Source organism: Mugil cephalus, chromosome 21 (assembly GCF_022458985.1).
Source record: "Mugil cephalus isolate CIBA_MC_2020 chromosome 21, CIBA_Mcephalus_1.1, whole genome shotgun sequence".
Taxonomy (NCBI): Eukaryota; Metazoa; Chordata; class Actinopteri; order Mugiliformes; family Mugilidae; genus Mugil; species Mugil cephalus.
In genome coordinates this window covers 13386094-13404037 of record NC_061790.1, presented here as the reverse complement: position 1 = coordinate 13404037, position 17944 = coordinate 13386094, and the positions used below count along the sequence as shown (strand labels likewise).

Genomic DNA, 17944 nt, shown 5'->3' with positions numbered 1-17944 from the left:
TGGTTAGTGTAGAAGTTAAAGTCGTTGAAGACTGACAGGGGATGTCATTTACTATGACACAAAGCATCAGATAGGTGTCATAGGGTTGACTTCATCAACGCTTATGCAGTAATTATAACACATTAACAAGCCACAAAATGTTGCTTACTTCAACAATAAAAAGCTCAGAAAATGTCCTGTGAATAAGTTATTTACAATTTACTCCATTACCTTACAGGCAAAATTGTCTGTAAAGCACAACATCTCAGCTTTCAGGAACCACTGGAATTTTTCCAATAGTGCAAACCATGAAGTAGGTTAGGTAATCCAAAGCGCTGAATGTGACACATTAGATTTTAAAGGGTTAATAAACCTAATAAGCAAACTGAGGTCTGAGGAAAAAAAAGCCTCAATCCATTTTTACATTGAAATGTAGTTTGTACCTTCTGAGGGACATAGATGGTGTAACCAATGCATTTAGCCTTCGCCAGTGTGCGCCATTTACACTTATACTAACCCTGACTCTAACACCACCCCAACCGCTGTGTCTTTTTTGACCTTTCCAGTTAACCTTTGCTCAATGTTTTCCAACTTTATTGATCCAAATTCAAATTCAATGCAAACAGTGTGGAGATGGAGAAGCAGCCGGAGAAACTCAATCACGACTCTTGTGGTCTGCTTCGCCGTCACTCGTAGTCACATTTCAGGGCAGGTGTGAGTAGGCTCTGGGATGATGCTGCAGCTACGGCGTCAAATTGATGCAGAAGTATAAATTGCGCATGGCTCCTCTCTGAAACTATTCCGGATAGATGGGACACTGTTCTTCCAAAGGCTATTCCCTCATTTGGTGCTATCCAACACATCTGTCCAAAATCTTCTTCTAGGTTGTCAAGTGGTTTGAGATCTGGTTATGGGAAAGGCTACAGCATAATGATCCACATCACTGACATACTCATGAAACCACCAAGTGATCCTTTGTGTCACTATGGAAGAGGATGTGATCAGACAATGCCAGCAATGCCCCCAGCATTGTCATCTCAGTTGAGGCCGTTCCCATCAGGATAGAAATGTTTCATCACGGGATAACGGCGATCAGTCACAACAACTTTGTATTGATTGGTTGTGTTCCTTCCCTTCGGGGGCACCAGTGAACCACGGCTATGTCCTTTCTTTCCACATCTCTGTAGACCAGGGCCTATGGTTTTGTCACCACATGTAATGAGAGGTTATAGTATCTCTCTCTGTGTAATCGTTGACACACTGTTTTTGTCACATCCTGTATCGATAGAGTTGTCTGAGGAAGAGCTGGTCTTCGGCACTAATGCATAAGCCTTGTGGTCATCAAATGAGCGCTGTCCACCACAATGTCAGACAGTTAACAATAGATCCTCCAGATGTCACTTTAAAGATCTGTTCCCATTGCATTACTAGCCAGCTGAACAGTTGCTGTGACTGAAGCTCCTGCAGTCTGTGCACGAACCTTCTATGAAAGTCACTTACATCTTTCCCTCTTGACTTTTAGATATAAAATCTGAGTTAATCTGGCATTTTTATATAAGTCACGGAGCATGACTGGATGTTTATTGCTCAATTGCAGCATGCGGCACACCTGTGCGTGAGGGCTAGCAATTGTTGTTTCTCCACTTATTTATTCAGATTCTTCCTGGTGAACCCCTGGGAGGCCCTTGTTACTGAGGAGTGATCTTTATGTAACATAATGAGTACAACATTAGCTGCATAGCAATCAAACTTGTATCATTCTTAGGAAACATATTAGGCTACTAGCGTAATAATGTATGATGAGAGCTGCAAGCAACAACACAACATTACAGACTCTGACCTGAGTGTAAGCCCGTAGTATCAATGCAATCATGTCAGCTGAATATTTTCAAGGTTCATCACCGCTTATGGACAAATGATAATTAATTACTTGCCTCAGACTAAATGAGAGTGCTAAGTCCCACACATAATGTTCCATTAACAGAGACAGGAAAACGAGCACACGTCAGATCCTTTAGCCTAGGCATCTACTTCCATGGTTGATTACACTCCATACTGCACCGCCGTTTTTGACCAGTTTGGCTCCTAAAATATTGTTGCTTTAACTTATTGGACCATGAACTTTGTATCTGCCAACATAAGGAAATGAGTACTATTGCAAGAAATGAAATCATACAGATAAAAGTCTTGTTGCTGCACAAGGTAATATTAGCTGGACCGAGGTTGACATTTAAGATTTAAATCTTGTTTTTAATGGTCCAGATGATAAATGGGCTCTTCATTAGAATGTCAGGAGACAAAGGGGAAAAAAATATATCAGTTCGGTCGAGGCTTTCTCTGCAGGTCAGAGGCCGTGCAGGACTTCATTAAAAGTACAGCATTACTAAACAAACCAGGACATAAGGCTGGTCTCGTCATGCACCGGAACAGGGCTTAATGAAAGGACGACTACAGGATCATTAGCAGCAGCTTTCTGTCCTCGGTGCGGTGCCGAAGAGGACAAGTAGCTCAGGGTTTGGGGATGTGAGCTTAACAGTTCAAGCAGCCAACCAGGTTACAATAAGCTTCTTTGGTCCGCGGTAGGGATTTGGCCTTGAATGATCCGTAGGTAAATTGTGTTCATCCAAATCCTCACAGTGGAAGCAGGAAAGTATTACAGTTGTGCGTGATGTGTGCAAAGTAGCCAAAGCGACATTACGCATTCTTATTCCACACAATCACAAGCCATCAAGAGAAATATGACACTCCGAACGTGGTCGGTGAAAATATATTCCATTCTTCACGGCGCTATCACGGCTCTATCTCTGCTTTCAACTGGACAGAATAAAGGGGGAATAGAAATACTTATTTTCAGAGGACATTGTGGGAGTTTACAATGCTGTTAAAATCCCTGCTGCCTTACAACCTTAAAGCTTATGGCCTACTTCCAAACTACACATAGCTGCATCTCTCAATGGGTAGTGGCAAAGAGGGGACAAATCTGAGTGGCATCCTTTAAGCGCCACGGAGATACACAACAATGTTACATCGCTGCTTAACCACTTAGCTGAAAGTCCCATAGACTAAATAAAATGGACAATCCGCCAATTCTTATGAGAGGCTTGACAATATTGGTGAAAACAGCTGAATAATCTTCTGTACCTCAAAAGACTCTCTCTTGAACCTCTAATTTGAACGTTAAATGGAGATTACCACGTAGGACTGTCAAACGAAATTATAAACCGATACAGGATAACATTATGACCACCTCTCCCTTGTGCATCCTTAACAATTCTGACTCATCAGAGAATGGACATTGGACCTTCTGGGGGTGCCCTGTGGTGTATGGCAACAGAATGTTGTTAGTGGGGGTATTTGGGTCCTATTTATGTGAGAGGACCTCTGGAGAGGACCTCTGATCAGGCTTGTTCCGGTGCATCCCTAGATACTTGAACAGTTTGGGATCTAGTAAATTTAGAGGCCAGGTCAACACCTTGTGCTGTTTTCCATGTTTTTTTTAGTTGTTCCTAAACCATTGCTTTGCATCCTGCTGGGGGTGACTACTGCCACCAAGGAGTGTCATTGCTATGGGGTGGTCTGGTCTGGTGTGGTCTAGGTGGGTGGTACATGTCTAAATAACATCCACACCAATTCCTGGTCCAAAAGTTGATCACGAGATAGTCAATGTCAGTGGTTTTATTGTTGTGGCTAATCAGTCCAGTTGCATTATGGGGGATTTAGGATCTAACTCTTGCGGATCTGATCCAAACTTGTCTCCTGCTCCAACTACAACCTCACGGTTCACAATCCTTCAATGCATACACCACCCTTCTATTTACACATGTAGCAGTTATGAAGTCTGGTTGGCAAAATTCACCAATCTGGAAAAAAAAAAAAAAAAATCAGCTGCTCCACCATAATCACGTCATCGCGTTGTGTTGGAGTGTTTCATGTAACACTGTCAAAGATTATCCAGAGACCACTGAGCACAGCAGGAGTGCTTCAGACTCCCAGTTCAAACTTTGTCTGAGCACTGCATTCAGATCCAGTCTCAAAGGAGTGGGCCCAAAGAGGACTGACATTCCGTATGATTAAGTTGGTGCTATCTGAAGCCCCACCCAAGGGTACGGATAATCCCTAGTGCGCACAGCAAAGGGTTCCACTGCAACAAATTGCTTGTACTGTGCAGTACCCATCTCTATATCCTCATTTGCCTCTGATTGAAGCGCATATACTGTGGACGTCCATCCACTGCTACCCCAGGGGAACGAAGTGAGAGACAGGCAAGAGACAGACAGGAAAGGAAACAGAGAGTGAGAGTGGGAGAGAGGAAAGGATATAGAGTTATCCGTGGTCTCATTACGGTGGGAAATGAGAGGGTCCCGATCCAAGGGAATGATGAAGGACTCTGTGGAGGAGGCCTCTGAGAACCAACAAAGACGGCTTTAGTTTCACTGGCAGAATGCATTTGCATAGCTTAGAAGCCAAAGCGTCTGAACCGGGGCTCATGAAAAGAAACCCCAGCAATTGCTCGGACTTCAATGCAAACGAGCGGGAGCGAGAGACAGAGAGAGGGAGACAGACGGAGAGGACGAGAGCGGGACGGTAGAAAGAGCAGCAGGAACTTTTTCCCTTCAGCAGCAAAACACAAACGAGATCGGGAACATCTGCACAACCCACGGAGGTTGCCGGCGACTGACTTTGATGCAGGGAGGACAAACTGAAGGCGGAACATGTCCAGATAAAGTAACAAGCACAAAAAACATTTGCACGCGGTCGTGAAGAGCCATGTTCCGTCGTAGCCGTTTCGTACCATTATTTAGTGCACTCGGAGACATTACACATAAACGCCATTTAAGAACATTCAGCAGTTTTGTAGGCACATCATGGGATATAGCTCCATTTGCCATGATGGAAGAGCAGCTATTGAATCTCTGGAAAGCAGCACAGAGATGAGCAGTGGTCGACGTAATAGAGCAATCTACTGGTGAAGGGTATGTGTGTGGTGAAAAGCGGTGACAAAAAAAGGGAGACACTTGGAGGAAAGAAGGGGAAAAATAGGAAAAGATAGGGAGGGAGGACGGGAGGGAGATGGAGAGGAGCAGATGTTGTGCTTTAGTGGTGTCTCTCTTTCTCCCTCTGTGGCCTGGAGTCATGGAGGGATGACTAGCCTTCATCAATCCTCCTTAATGACTCTGGCAGCACCACTTAACGCACTGGTATGTGATTTCTTCATTACTACATCATGATTTCACCATTTAGTCTGGGAGGGGGTCGATGACGTACAGAGACGCTAGGGGGATGAAACTAATCGGCGAAGGTCTCATTTTCGTAAAACGTCCCATTCATCTGCTCTCAGGCCAATTTAGAGATCAGGATGGGGAAAGATAAGAGATGCTCTCAACGTGGGGGGAAAAAAGGGAGGGCACGAAATCGTGCAGCGCGAATACTGAAATTCACCGCGAAAGCAAAATAAGAACATATTTCGCTGTACGAGGCATTCTAACATAAGACCAGTTCAGTACATTCGAGGATTCGCCTGGTATAGCAACACTCAATTCTTTGAATTCGAGTCTGGTAATATCTGGATTTCGTAGTGGGCCGTGTTTCAACCAATACAGAGAGAAAATTGCCTCAAAATTGGACAATCCAATAACCAATCACAGACATTTTGTTGTCAGATGGCATGTACGTCTACACTGCTGTTACTCCTCTGTCCATCGCCGCACAAGGCCCATCCAGACAATCTGTCTGCTCCGGCAGATTGTTGCCAGAGCATATTCAGTTCCCAAGGGATTGACTAACTTTCCTCGCCAAAGATTCTGCCGGTGGAGGAAGTTTCTGCAGCCTTCCAGACCAGGTTTGGCCCCCTGTGCCGGTAACTGCTGCTGCTATGTGCTATTCCGTCACATGCCGTCACAGCATGCTTTACACATGAGGCACATAAGACTGGGATATATGGGTACCTGTCTATCAATTTCAAGCCCTGTTACAGATGCACAATGTACAAGAAAGAAAAAAGCTGGAAATAAATACACTCGCTGCTTTGATGGGGGGAAAAGGACTTGACTATGCTCAGGGTGATTTTTAGTCTTCTCAACATACATGCAAACACAGACAGTTAAATGCCCAAACAGATCCATCTGCTACACCTCCCCATCCCTCCTCCTCCTCCTCCTCCTCCTGCTGCTGCTGCTGCTGCTGCTTCTACAAGCACACACACACACCACTCCGGCTACACCACATCAAGCATTATGGGATATGATTCCTTCTAATGAGCCTGTATCTTCATACGCACATGCATTGCTGCTCGCACAGAGAATCCACAGCTTTGATCTGGCATTCATGTGATCACTTTTGAAGGTTAGCGTCATGGCTGTCTGCCGCGAGCGCATGCATATCTTGGAGGGATCGATTCAGCAGACGCGGATATCGAATGACGTAAAGGCAAAGATTTCTCGGGACATCAATGTTTGATGAGAGGCTCTGCCCTCGGGCTTAATGCGTAACTGGAGGAATTTGCTAACTCCTAACAACAACACCTAAGCATAAACCTTGCACCGCCTAATGAATGCTTAGCAGTTTGGAGATGAGGTAAACATCGATTAGAGCGCCTTTTTTAAGACGCAATCGTACTGTGAAACGTCTCGGGCAACAAGTGCTGAGACATGCGGAACGACTGCGCACACATGTGAGCAGCCACGCCACGGCTGCACCGGCATGAGCTGTGATTCATTATCTTATTCACCTCCTTTCTCCAGAGGAAAGGAACAGATAAAATCCTGTCGTGTCATTGGCCGGACGCAGCACCATGACTGTTCCCCGTCATGCTCACAGCAACCTTTCTTGCTTCATCATCTCTGCACACGCGCACCGTGGCGGCAAAGCTCTTTGCAGTGCGTGGCCGCAGCCTCTCTAAAAACACACAATCCCACGCCTCTACTTGACCCCGCGGTCTCCTCCCCGCACGGCCTCTGCTTTGGTCGCAGCCACTGCCGCCACCGACGGGTCAGGGCTCAAGGTTTCCTCCCCGTCCCCGGTGTTAGAGCACATGAATCATCGTGTCCTCACAGTGCGAGTGCCGCCGCCGTCGCCCGTTCGCCACTCCTGCTGCTGCGAGGATTCATGCGAGATGTCGTCTGTGCCACTGGTTGCACAGGCAGCAGGGACGGAGCAAGAGGGAGGCTGGGAGACTCGGGCAGGCAGACACGAGGGAGGTAGAGGAAGGATAAATCCAACAGACAAATCAGTCATGACTGTGCATACAGAGCACCGCCGCTGGACACAGCACATTCCCCGTGCTGACATTCAAAACCAGATGTGGCCTAATGTAGGATCAAGTGCCACCCTCTGAATGATAATTGGGAAATTATATATGGGAGTGCTTCAAGACCGATCTACCGGGGTTCCAGGCTGATAATCCATGGATGTAGCCCACTAAATCCAGCCTGCTCACAGACCATCCTGAGTGATGGATTGGATGAGAAAGGGGAGCTGTGCATGATTGGCTACACACGCGATTTGCTGTACAACCTCAAGGGTTGCAGGGAACATTTGGACTCTCTCACTTAAGCATGACATTCAGACCTGCTTTGTCAACCCTATGGGAGTTGATGAGGCATGTCTTTTTTTAAAAAAAGAAAAAAAAAGAAGAAAAGAAAACCATTATCATTAAAGGGACCTTGGTATTTTTAAATTGAGTTTATGAGAAGGATCCGTTTTACAAGGTCATGATCACATCTCCAGGAGTAAACTGCATACTCACCATATACTCCCTGGCAACGGATGCCCTCCACGACGAGCGCCAGCAGCCCCAAAACACAGATAATTAGATCCATCCTTTCACGTTAATCTCTGCATATCCAGCTCTCAATAGCAAGAAGTCCTTTCCGGGGTGGTGTGGCTGAGGTGCATATATATTGTATGTGCAGACGCGGCAACTGCTGCCACCGATCCACACGTTTGTTTGTTTATTTAGTCCCGGTATTCGCCGTACAGGTATGTTTCGGTGAAAACAGTCATGCAGTCGGGAGAAGAAGAAGAAAAAAAAAATTAAAACGCCCGAGCGCTCCCGGCACTGAGACGCCGCGGAGGATGTGGGGAAGCAGGCAAGGCGCGGGGAGTGGGCTGCGGAGAGCCCGGCCTTTATGAGAAAACGCAACCCCTCTTCCGACTTCCAGGTAGGTGCGCTCCACTGACGGCCGTGTGACTTTAACCGACGGGGCCAAGCACACCGATGTGGGTCACAGGCGGACTATCTGGACTATCTCCTCAAAGATCCAGATGTGGTCACGGCTCGCTCCGCGGATGCTGCGTTGGCTGCATGCTGTCAGAAACCGAGCGCTCACCTCCGTTCTCCACAAATCCTCACTTGCGCGTCCGCCCGTGTGCTCGATCAAGCCGTCAAAGCCGCTGTCGTCGATGCCACGGCGGAGGATCGCGCGCTCGACACACACGGTCACACCAAGCGCTGCTGCACCCCGACGCGGCGCGCTCGACACGTCTCTCCCGGCGGCGGCGGCGGCGGCGACGGTGGCAAGGGTAGCAGGGCGCGGACGGGTTTTTCTCTCCGAGCTCCTCGGCTCCTCTGCCTTGCGCCGACTCGGCCGTTGAGAGAGAGAGAGAGTGCACTTTTCTGGTGGGATTCACGCGACAGCGGGAGCCGGATGCGCCCGCCGCGGTGCCAGTTGAGCATCAGTCACGTTGCGCAATACGTGCTACGGAGACCGAGTGGCACCGCAACCGGTCTGTGGCTACGTCAAGAGGTGCGTGGCTCCCAGCGCTCATCTGTATGGGAGGCTTCGCTCGGCGTCAGGAAAGGCATGAGAGGCGCAGCTGCTGGATGCTGGGAGAGAGAGAGGGGGGAGAGAGAGAGGGAGAGGGAGAGAGAGAGGGAGAGGGAGAGAGAGAGACGGAGAGACAGAGGGAGAGAGAGAGATGGAACCATTGGAATTCAGGAGCTCTGACAGACCTTTGCAATCACCTCCAAAAACAAAGTCTGCGCTCCTGTCTGCTCTTGTTTCGGCCTGCTTCCTTTATCAGCCAGGGGAGGATGAGTTGCTGTCTGTCATGTAGCATTCATCTGCTTACATCCCCGGCTTGAAACAGGGAGATGTGTGTGTTACTCCCCCTCGCTCCCGCTGCTCCTGCCAGACTGCATATTTTTAGCAACTTTTTTTAGAAATACATAACTTTTAAAGTTTTAAAGAGGCGTCGCTAAGTGGTCCACAAATGTGGTCTCAGTTGGCCCCCGCGGGGGGTTCCTGCAGGCACTTCCTGCCGGGGCTCATTCCGAATGAGAAAGTCTATTTAATTTTTTTTAAAAAAAATCACCATAAATATCCCAGTTTAAGAGCACGACCGCCTCACCCCGGCTTTCACTCTCATGGCCACCGCATTGGAGACACTTTCAAACGGGCTCACGCAGTCTACAGTGACCCTGTAAACGTTCCACTTTGTTGTGTTTCGTGTTAACTGTTCCCGGAAATATCAAGAGCTGGCAGGGTCTAAAAGCCGGACTCTGTTTCCTAGCAACCCCGTTTCAATTAAATGGTTTTAATTATAATACTGTCCACCGCGGATAAGGAAATGGTACACTTTTCAGACAAATGGCGATGAATGGCAGAGGCCCAACAGATTGACCCCTGATCAGGCATACAATAAAGGCCATGAATCAAAACTCAATTAAGCTCCTCAGTAATTCATGGCAATTAATAGTAATCCTTAAAGGCTTTGTGAATTCAGTTAGTGTGCACTATATACTAGGGAAAAAAAGAAAAAAAAAAGATAGCAAGAAAGTGACACTACCCCCAGATTTGGAGCCAGAAAGCTTTCTGAAGTTTTGTCACTCTGAGTTGAAAGCAGCACAGGATCACCCCAGACTCAAAACTATAAATTTGTCTTGACATGCAATTTATCAGGTCTCGAGTGATATAGTAAAAGCAAATTAAACTTTTTACTTCTTGTGACAGAAAATAAATTCTCTTTGCAGCACAGTGGCTGTCCTCAGAGGGCCTCGTCTTCACAGGCAGCTGAGGAAGGGACTCCTGTTGCAACAGCGGATGATCTGGCGCCCTCTACAGGAATCAGTTCAACAAATCCATAACCAAGCAGCCATCAGTGGTTAAGTCCAGTTAGTGACCAGGCTATAAAACTCTGATTGCTCATTCTCAGTATTTAAAATAGGAATTATGATAATTTCACTGTCTTGTGAGATTCCCATCACTTCCATAACTGTCTATGTGTGAGCAGAGAATTAAAAGGAATTCACTGGAGTTTTATTACATTTTAGAAACCAAATGATTGTTCTGTTTTCTTCTATCCACTTTATGCCGTCGTAACCGTGTTGCCCTTGAACGGCTGAAGGTTTTCAGACTTTATTTTTCCACCCTCTCTGGTTCATTTCAAGGTGCGCGAAACCGAGAGTTCTGTCATTTGTATTCCGTCTTCAGTCCACAATGTCTAGCCATCTTTTGTCCGCTATTATCCCACCCCCGTGACTGTAAAGGTATCTACACATCTGGTTTTTGCACTGCCAGATAAATAAATTAAAGTACATTTAGATAAGTGCAATTTATATTGTATGGCACCCTTGAGCCTGGAAATTTCTTTTTTTTTCAGCTTTCTGGTTAAAGCGGTCTAATTTAATTTACCTTCTTGTTTGAGGAGTTTCTGACAGGCACCTTTCTGAGAAGACAAATCTCAAAATATTAGCTCGCCAGGGCTGCTTGTTAAGAGCTAGCTGAACGTCCTAACGGGAAATGAATGGATGTGTTTTTCTCATATGGTGGTGTGCATGATTCGTCGCTTTATCCTCCATCTGCTTGCTGCAAAATATTCTGTTTATTACTGTACCTTTGCATCACCCACCCAACATGGACCAGAGTGGTCGAGCACACGGGAAGCTTAGACTTAAACTCCCCATCTGTCTATTGTGGATTAGTCTGCTCTCAGCTTTTCACCCTCTCTCTTCTTCCCTCGTGGAATATAATGCAAACTTCATATCCAAGATGTCTAATGCCCCCACAGTGCGCTACCATTGGGGGGAATGCAATTATCAAGCCCATTGTGAGCGCAGTGTCTCCATGAAGCATCGTGAAGGGGGTTATAAATATAATAAGCACCCAGTACCATTGTAGTAGTGTGACATTTCACTAAATTTAGTCAGCGGTACAGTGCATGAAGTGTCGGCTACGTTATAAAACAAGACAATTTGACATTTTGGAAAAAGCCACTGTTGGGCCTTGCATTAATCTTCAAACACTACAAATGTCCAGATGACGTCACGGTAACACACAAGGCCGGTCCCGGCGCACATTTTCAAAATGTGTAATGAAGGACATCGGAGGGCTTCGGTATGCTGACAACATTCTGCTCTGGCTGGCATCACACATGAGCAAATCTCAAACGGAACAACATGTATTTTTTCCATCTCGCCGCCCTTGAAGTCGCGACAGCCGGCCACCTGTGGAAACAGTTCCTCAGACTACTGTAAGTCAGAGCTTGTCAATCCTCACTTTATTGCTTCATTTAAATTGTTGGCATCGCCGCCGGACTGTGACATCCGAAGTGAATCGGCGCTTTTAACAAGACAGGTGTCGTCTGGTGCAGGAATTGTGAGACGGAAATAACACGAGCCTGAGCACTTGGACTCGGGAGAGATTTAATGGCTGAATTATTTGCAATTACCTAATGCGGGTGGTGAAATCTGCAGCATCCGGGACACAAGGTATGGGATACACATTTTCGGCTGCTACATGCAGAGTGACTCAAGTATACTAGACCACGGGACACAACAAACTAATCTGACAGTGTGTCACTCTTGATCATTTTTCACTTAGAAACTATGTCCTCCACAAGCTAGCAGAAGGACTTTTAAAAGAGACGTCATTCAAAAGTTTGCACATGATTTGGCTTCTCTGTCTTGTCCTTTCTGCACAGCTGCCTTTTTTCAGGTAAAATTATCACTATAAAATAAATACCCTCTGAATGTGAACAGACAGCCGGGATAGGCTCCAGCAACCCCCTGCGACCCCGGTGAGGAGAAGCGGTAGTAGAATGTGAGATGAGATGAATCTGAACAGAACTGGCCTGACGGGGAGGAATTGAGAGGATGCCGTGTAAAGCTTGAACAATATGTAAAATTAGAAAACATTTGCGTCTAACAATCATGTAAATCAACAATATGTGAGATTGTTCCTCTCTGGGTGGAATAAATGATTCTTTCAGTGCACGTTTGACCCATCAGCTTACATGTCGAGCGGGAGGAACAGAAACATGGCGGTAGAAAAACAAGCGTTTTAAAAGACGAAGGACTAGGAATCAGGGCGGCGCTTTAGAAAACGCGGGTCCATTTTGGTCACGTTCTTCTACTGACACTTGTACACCAGTGTTGAAAAATGACATTGGGACTTCTTCTTCTTTTGATGTATTTCCAGCAGATTAGACAGATTTGACGTTCCACAGCCGTCAGAACCACTTTGTATACGTCACTAAATTCAACTGAGCTTTATCGATTTGATGTCAACAATACATATTGTCTCAATGCGCTTTACAGAACCTGGCTTGAAAAAGAGGCAAGACATATGTATAGCATATATCTTTTCATATGATTTTTATCTAGCCTACATGTACAGTTGGGTTTACATGAACACATCTCTTAGTATGTGTCCAAATGTAGCAGGAAGTGTGTAAAAATGCATCGCACAGGACCACTAATGGCTTCCCTCCAGAGTGCTCTCGAAAAATACGCAAAAGCTTTCAAAAGCAATCACTAAAAATCTTGGCATAGATTAGTTATAGTTGCGTTGATCCTCTAAGACGGCGGTCCCTAATGCTCCCTGGAGTGCCGCCACATTGACCATATCATTGTTATGTAACGTACTTTGCGCCACATAAATAAATAAATAAACAAATAAACAAAAAAAAAAGATCAAGATAAAATGAAAAACTCAGATTAAAAGACATACTGTCGTTTTAAAATGCCGTTAGGCTGCAGCAAATGACAATCAGCTCGCGGCTGCCGGTTGTCATGGTAACACAGAACGTGCGTTACTATGAAGGCTCGTGACTTTTTAAGGAGCTTAGTCGGCCCGAAAAGTAGCGGCGGCCGGAGCGAGTGATGGAAGATTTGACACAGCAAACAGAGCTCACAGACGCAGGCTGGATCTGGATCTTTGATAGCAGATACCGCACGTCCCCGACATCTGTATGATCAGGCGCTTTCATCCCTGTTTAACGGTGTATATAGCACACTGTGCAGTCAGTCCTGCAGGTTCTGCTTCCTCTCCTCACAAGCTCAGTGTCCCATTAAAAAACCTGCAATGTTTTGTTGTGCTTTGTTTGTCCTTGGGCACCTTATATAAAAGCTAATTGATTTAGTAAATTGAAATAAATATATGAAATTAATATTAAATACGGAATACTGTTAAGTCTAATAGAATATGGTTGAAAGGCGATAATTATCCGTGTTACATTGGTGGTTAGTTGGCTCAGGTGCCGTGACAAAGGGGATGGAGGGGTCCAAAAAAATGCTCAGGACCCACCGCTCTGAAAAAGCAACAAACGCTCTTATGCTAATGTGATCTCTCTGTTCTCACGCATGCCGTTCCAACTGAAAGGACTTGGCATCATTTAGATTTTTTGTCGTTGTTGTTGCTTTCCGTTGAGGAACCCGTCATCCCGGCTCTTATAACGTGAGCTAGTTCGCGCTGAGAGGCAGGACTTAGCCTGACAGTAAAAATAAAAGGCAGCTCTGACAGGCATGACGTGTGTTTCCATTCTACAAATATCCCTCAGACAACCCCCGTTTTCCCTGGGTAGTGGCACTCTGACACCCTCAGTAAGCCTGTCGGCGGTATTTACACACACAACCAGGGTGAAAAGAGGTGGGTTTCACAATGAGGTGCAGCCGTTCGTGGCAGCCGGTATCAAGATGCAGTCAGAATCCAGAAACCGCAGCCCGTCCCGATGGTCCCCGGTGAGAGATATCGGGGGTGGTCTCCACAGGCTGGTGTTGTCAAGGAGTTCACTGAAGTGGCATAAACTCACCTGAAGCTTTGCAAAATGTGCCAGCGCTGCGCGATGTGTGTGGAGTTCCTGAGTGAACCCCGAGCATGTTGCGTAATTCGCAACGATTGACTATTTTCATTTACTTTCTCGCTAGAATACATTTTTCACGGCGCGCTTCAATACTCCAATCTGATTCAAATCTCCACAAATCGATTCATTCAGCTGTCCATGCGGTGATTAGAGAAAGCTTTTACGTCTCCCTTAATTCAGCCGTACTGCAGCTATCCATTTTAACACGGGAGAACTTCCTATTGGCCTATTGATCAGATGTGCTCCCAAGCGATTCGTCCCAACTCATCAGATTGATTCTGTCACGGCTGTTTTGGTGAGACAGCACAGAGTTAACACGGCCTGCTAATTAAGCAGTATGAACCTACTTTGCTAATGAAATGGGCTGACACCTGACATTACGCACAGATGAGTTGGATTTTAATGCATTAAATGAACGGACAGTGTGAAGATGATGTTGTTCAGGGAGGATGGAAAAAAAACAAAAAACAAATTTGCTCAGCAGATGAGAACCACCACTCCCACGGATATGTGTTTAATAAGTGATGTCCTCTAAAACAATAATGCAGCTCTAAGCACCAGAGTCGGTCCTAAGCCCAAATGCTAAGTGGATCCATAGGGGGCGCACCGAGGGCGAGGTTTTGTTTTGTTTTTTCATACTAACAGCCCACAGCTAATACTGATTTATATACTATTATCATTTTGTAACATCACTATAAATCCACTACAACTTATCTGTTAGTCAAACGTTAGTTGTTGCAGCTGAGCCAAAGCTCAGTTAAACGAGCGCTTTCAACAGTCTCTTTACAGTTCTGTTCAAGCTAATGTCATCATGTCAAAAAGGCCAAAGTTCTCCGGTGCTACGGGAAGAAAGAGAAGAAGGGGAGGGGAAGCAGGGAAACACAGATGTAATTAGGTGTTGAAAATCAATACATAACATTTTTGTTGCTAGCTAGCTTAATTGGAACAGAAAGTGGAGAGAGCACAACGTTACATGCAGCCAGTGAACCACTAGCGAAGGCTAGCTAATTTTGGAGGATAACAGAGTAAAACTCGTCAGTTAAATAAATAATACTTTGTAATTTTGCCTAAGGCACCTAAATGACTAGGGCCGGCTCTGCTAAGCACATTTAAGTGCATATGATGCATTTCCAAACAGTATGACTCTGAGCAGCTCGTTGTATGGGAAATGAGCTGTTAATGAACGACTGACAGCGGACTACTAAAGTTGTAATCACATTCAGTGTTATAAGATTATGCAAACAAATCCATACTATCTGCTCATTCACTTTAAACTGCAGGCAAAAAGACACGCGGTACTTAAATGTGAAATTCTTAACTCGATGTGCAGCTGCTACATTTCCTCCAGAGATTTCTCTGTTAGCAGACTGCACATCACAAAATATGATATATAAATGTGTAGCTTTGACCTCTTAAGTGAATTGTTGAACACAATTAGAACAAACCGCACATTCAACACTTATGTACTTACGATAGTACACAGCTACATGACAGTATTCTGTAACATTTACCGTACATCAGCACAGACGAATACTCCTTGAAGTCCAGTGTGGGTGGCTCTGGATGCCGCCATTTTGGAAGTGCTTGGCTCCACCCAACTGATGGTTAATTTAAAAAAAAAAGCCAAGGTCAAAGTAGCCCTGATATTAATTATGCATAACTGAGTTATACAAAAAAGTGGACTTACATAGACATGAATTCCATATGGACCAAAATAGTAAACATGTTTGTTTCTGCTATTAAGTTTGGTGTTTTCACATGGTTTGACTCTCTTCTGAGGCCAGCCTCAAGTGGCCATTTGAGGAACTGCATTTTTTAAAGCAGATTTTTCCACTTTGTTCCAAACAATTCAGTGTTTTGTTTTATTTTTTGGTCCATACACACAATATTTTAAAAGGTGCTACTACTCTTTTTCCTGTTATAACAAGATATATCAAAGCTATTACAACGCAGCCATCAAGAAACGATCGAATGCTGTGCTAATCACAAGTAGCACAGCCTCAGCAAATACAGTCAGGTTCCAAATATAACCCCCCACCGCCTGCATACTAAATGCAATTCTTGGTTCAGTGTGCAGCGCTTCCTGGCTCGGTGTCTGAGAATGTAATTACCTCTCTGCAAAGAAGGTGAAGTGGCATCCATGTTAGCCTTCGTGTCCTTTGCTACACTGGGCCAGAAACATAGATCCTGAGAACAGATCTCATACTGGGTCCACTCATTACACTACACATTGTGCCCAGCAGACAGTAAATTACACAAAGGACTGCACTTCAAACTGCGGGCAAGAGTGACAGAAAGTTAACTCCCGCTAAGATCAGCGCTAAATTACACAGTAGCCTAACTTCTACCACTCCTAAGGCCATTGGTAATCACTGTTTGTACCCGCCCGAGTATACACACAGGTGCAGATAATTGGGTGTTTCATAAGAAAGATACCATTTCAGCGTAATTATTTTCTTTATCTCCAGCACATCCTGTGTCTTATTCGTTGTGAAAGCCTCATTGTGAATCCGAGCTCTTTCTGAAACCACAGCAGGGCCAGGGGCAATGGCAGAACGCAATGAAGTATGGGTAAAGTGGAGCGTGTGTGAATGAAATACAAATGCCACTCCATTCAGCAGGACAACAGCTTGCCATACATATACACCCAAATGAAAAAGGGCCACAATCTCTTTAGGCTGAGTTGCGAGCAAACAAATTAATTATTTATGAACAATGAATATTGCATATTGCTCTGAAAATTGTTGCTGCCTCTCCTTCATAAACCCACAGATTTGATTTACACGGCTGGATATTCACAACCGTGGAAGCTAAATTCTAATCACTTTTCTACATCAGGACACAGAGCAGAAACATCAGCCGACATGCAGCTGATATCTATGGCCGAGAAAGAGAAGTATGTATTTAAAAAAAATATTTGCATTTAATTTTCGTGACATGCAACACAAACATGGTCTTCCACACGACATTGAATTTTTTTTTTTTTACCTTGAGCTCAGTTATGTTTATGTTCCTTTCATCCGTAGCCAATAAACAATGTTTCTCCGGAGGCGGCGCCGTCATGTTGTGTGCCTTATTTTCACCCAACATTGCCTTCTGATGTGCCCACTTTAAAAAGTAATCGAGTGGTCAAACAAAGCTCGAAGCGGCCGCTGTGTAACCGTTGGCTTTTCTATTTTGCGCCGTGGTTCAGATGTAGGGTAATAAAGGCTCTGCCATCTGCTCACCGGGTTGTGCTTTAAATTGTCTTCTTGCGCTACTGGCTTAAAACAAAAGCGTGAATTCAGAGCGCACGCTGCTGTTTATGTCTGGCACGCATTTGCTCTGCATGCACAAGCCCCACTGCATAAGGTCATTTAGAAACTATGAGTAAACACTACAGGCTTAGAAGATGTCCTCACCTTTTTTTAAGCAGCGAGGCTGATGCCTTATACATCAATATATAACATCAATACAAATATAAACTGCACACAATGTTACTCTATATACAGTATAAATAATATTCTCTTGTCTGTAAACTACACTTCTCTACCTATACATTTCTGTTGGAGTACGGTTTATCTTCCTCCTACATCCACGTACTAACTCTATCCTAGAGTGCATCTGGCTAAAGGCCCTACGCAGGTCTCCGAGCTGTAACAGCTCTAACACATACAGACAGACAACCAAGAGCAATTTGGAGTTTCCACCTCACCAAGCCCGAGTGTGTCCGGACCGTGGGAGGAAAATTGCACGTACACACAGTAAACCCACGCAGTCGCACGCAGACATCATATGTACTCCACACAGACAGCCTCCAGGTTCGAACTGATGATTATCTACCACTTTTGCTCATCTGTGTGAGTGTAAACGCGGGAAAAAAAAAAAACAACACTCGCAAAGACAC

The 17944-nt window shown here is 45.2% G+C and overlaps 1 protein-coding gene across 2 annotated transcripts in view; it reads right to left on the bottom strand.

Annotated features, from left to right (window-relative positions):
- LOC124999039 (MAM domain-containing glycosylphosphatidylinositol anchor protein 2-like) overlaps nt 1-8807 on the bottom strand; it is a 177454-nt gene extending 168647 nt beyond the window's left edge. Inside the window, exon 1 of one of the 2 annotated variants that reach the window (XM_047573781.1) lies at nt 7724-8807. In XM_047573781.1, coding sequence (XP_047429737.1) covers nt 7724-7796 — 73 coding nt within the window. In that variant the 5' untranslated portion in view covers nt 7797-8807. The remainder of the gene's footprint in view (nt 1-7723) is intronic. The other variant, XM_047573782.1, reaches the window with a different exon arrangement.
- Between the last annotated feature and the right edge of the window lie 9137 nt (nt 8808-17944).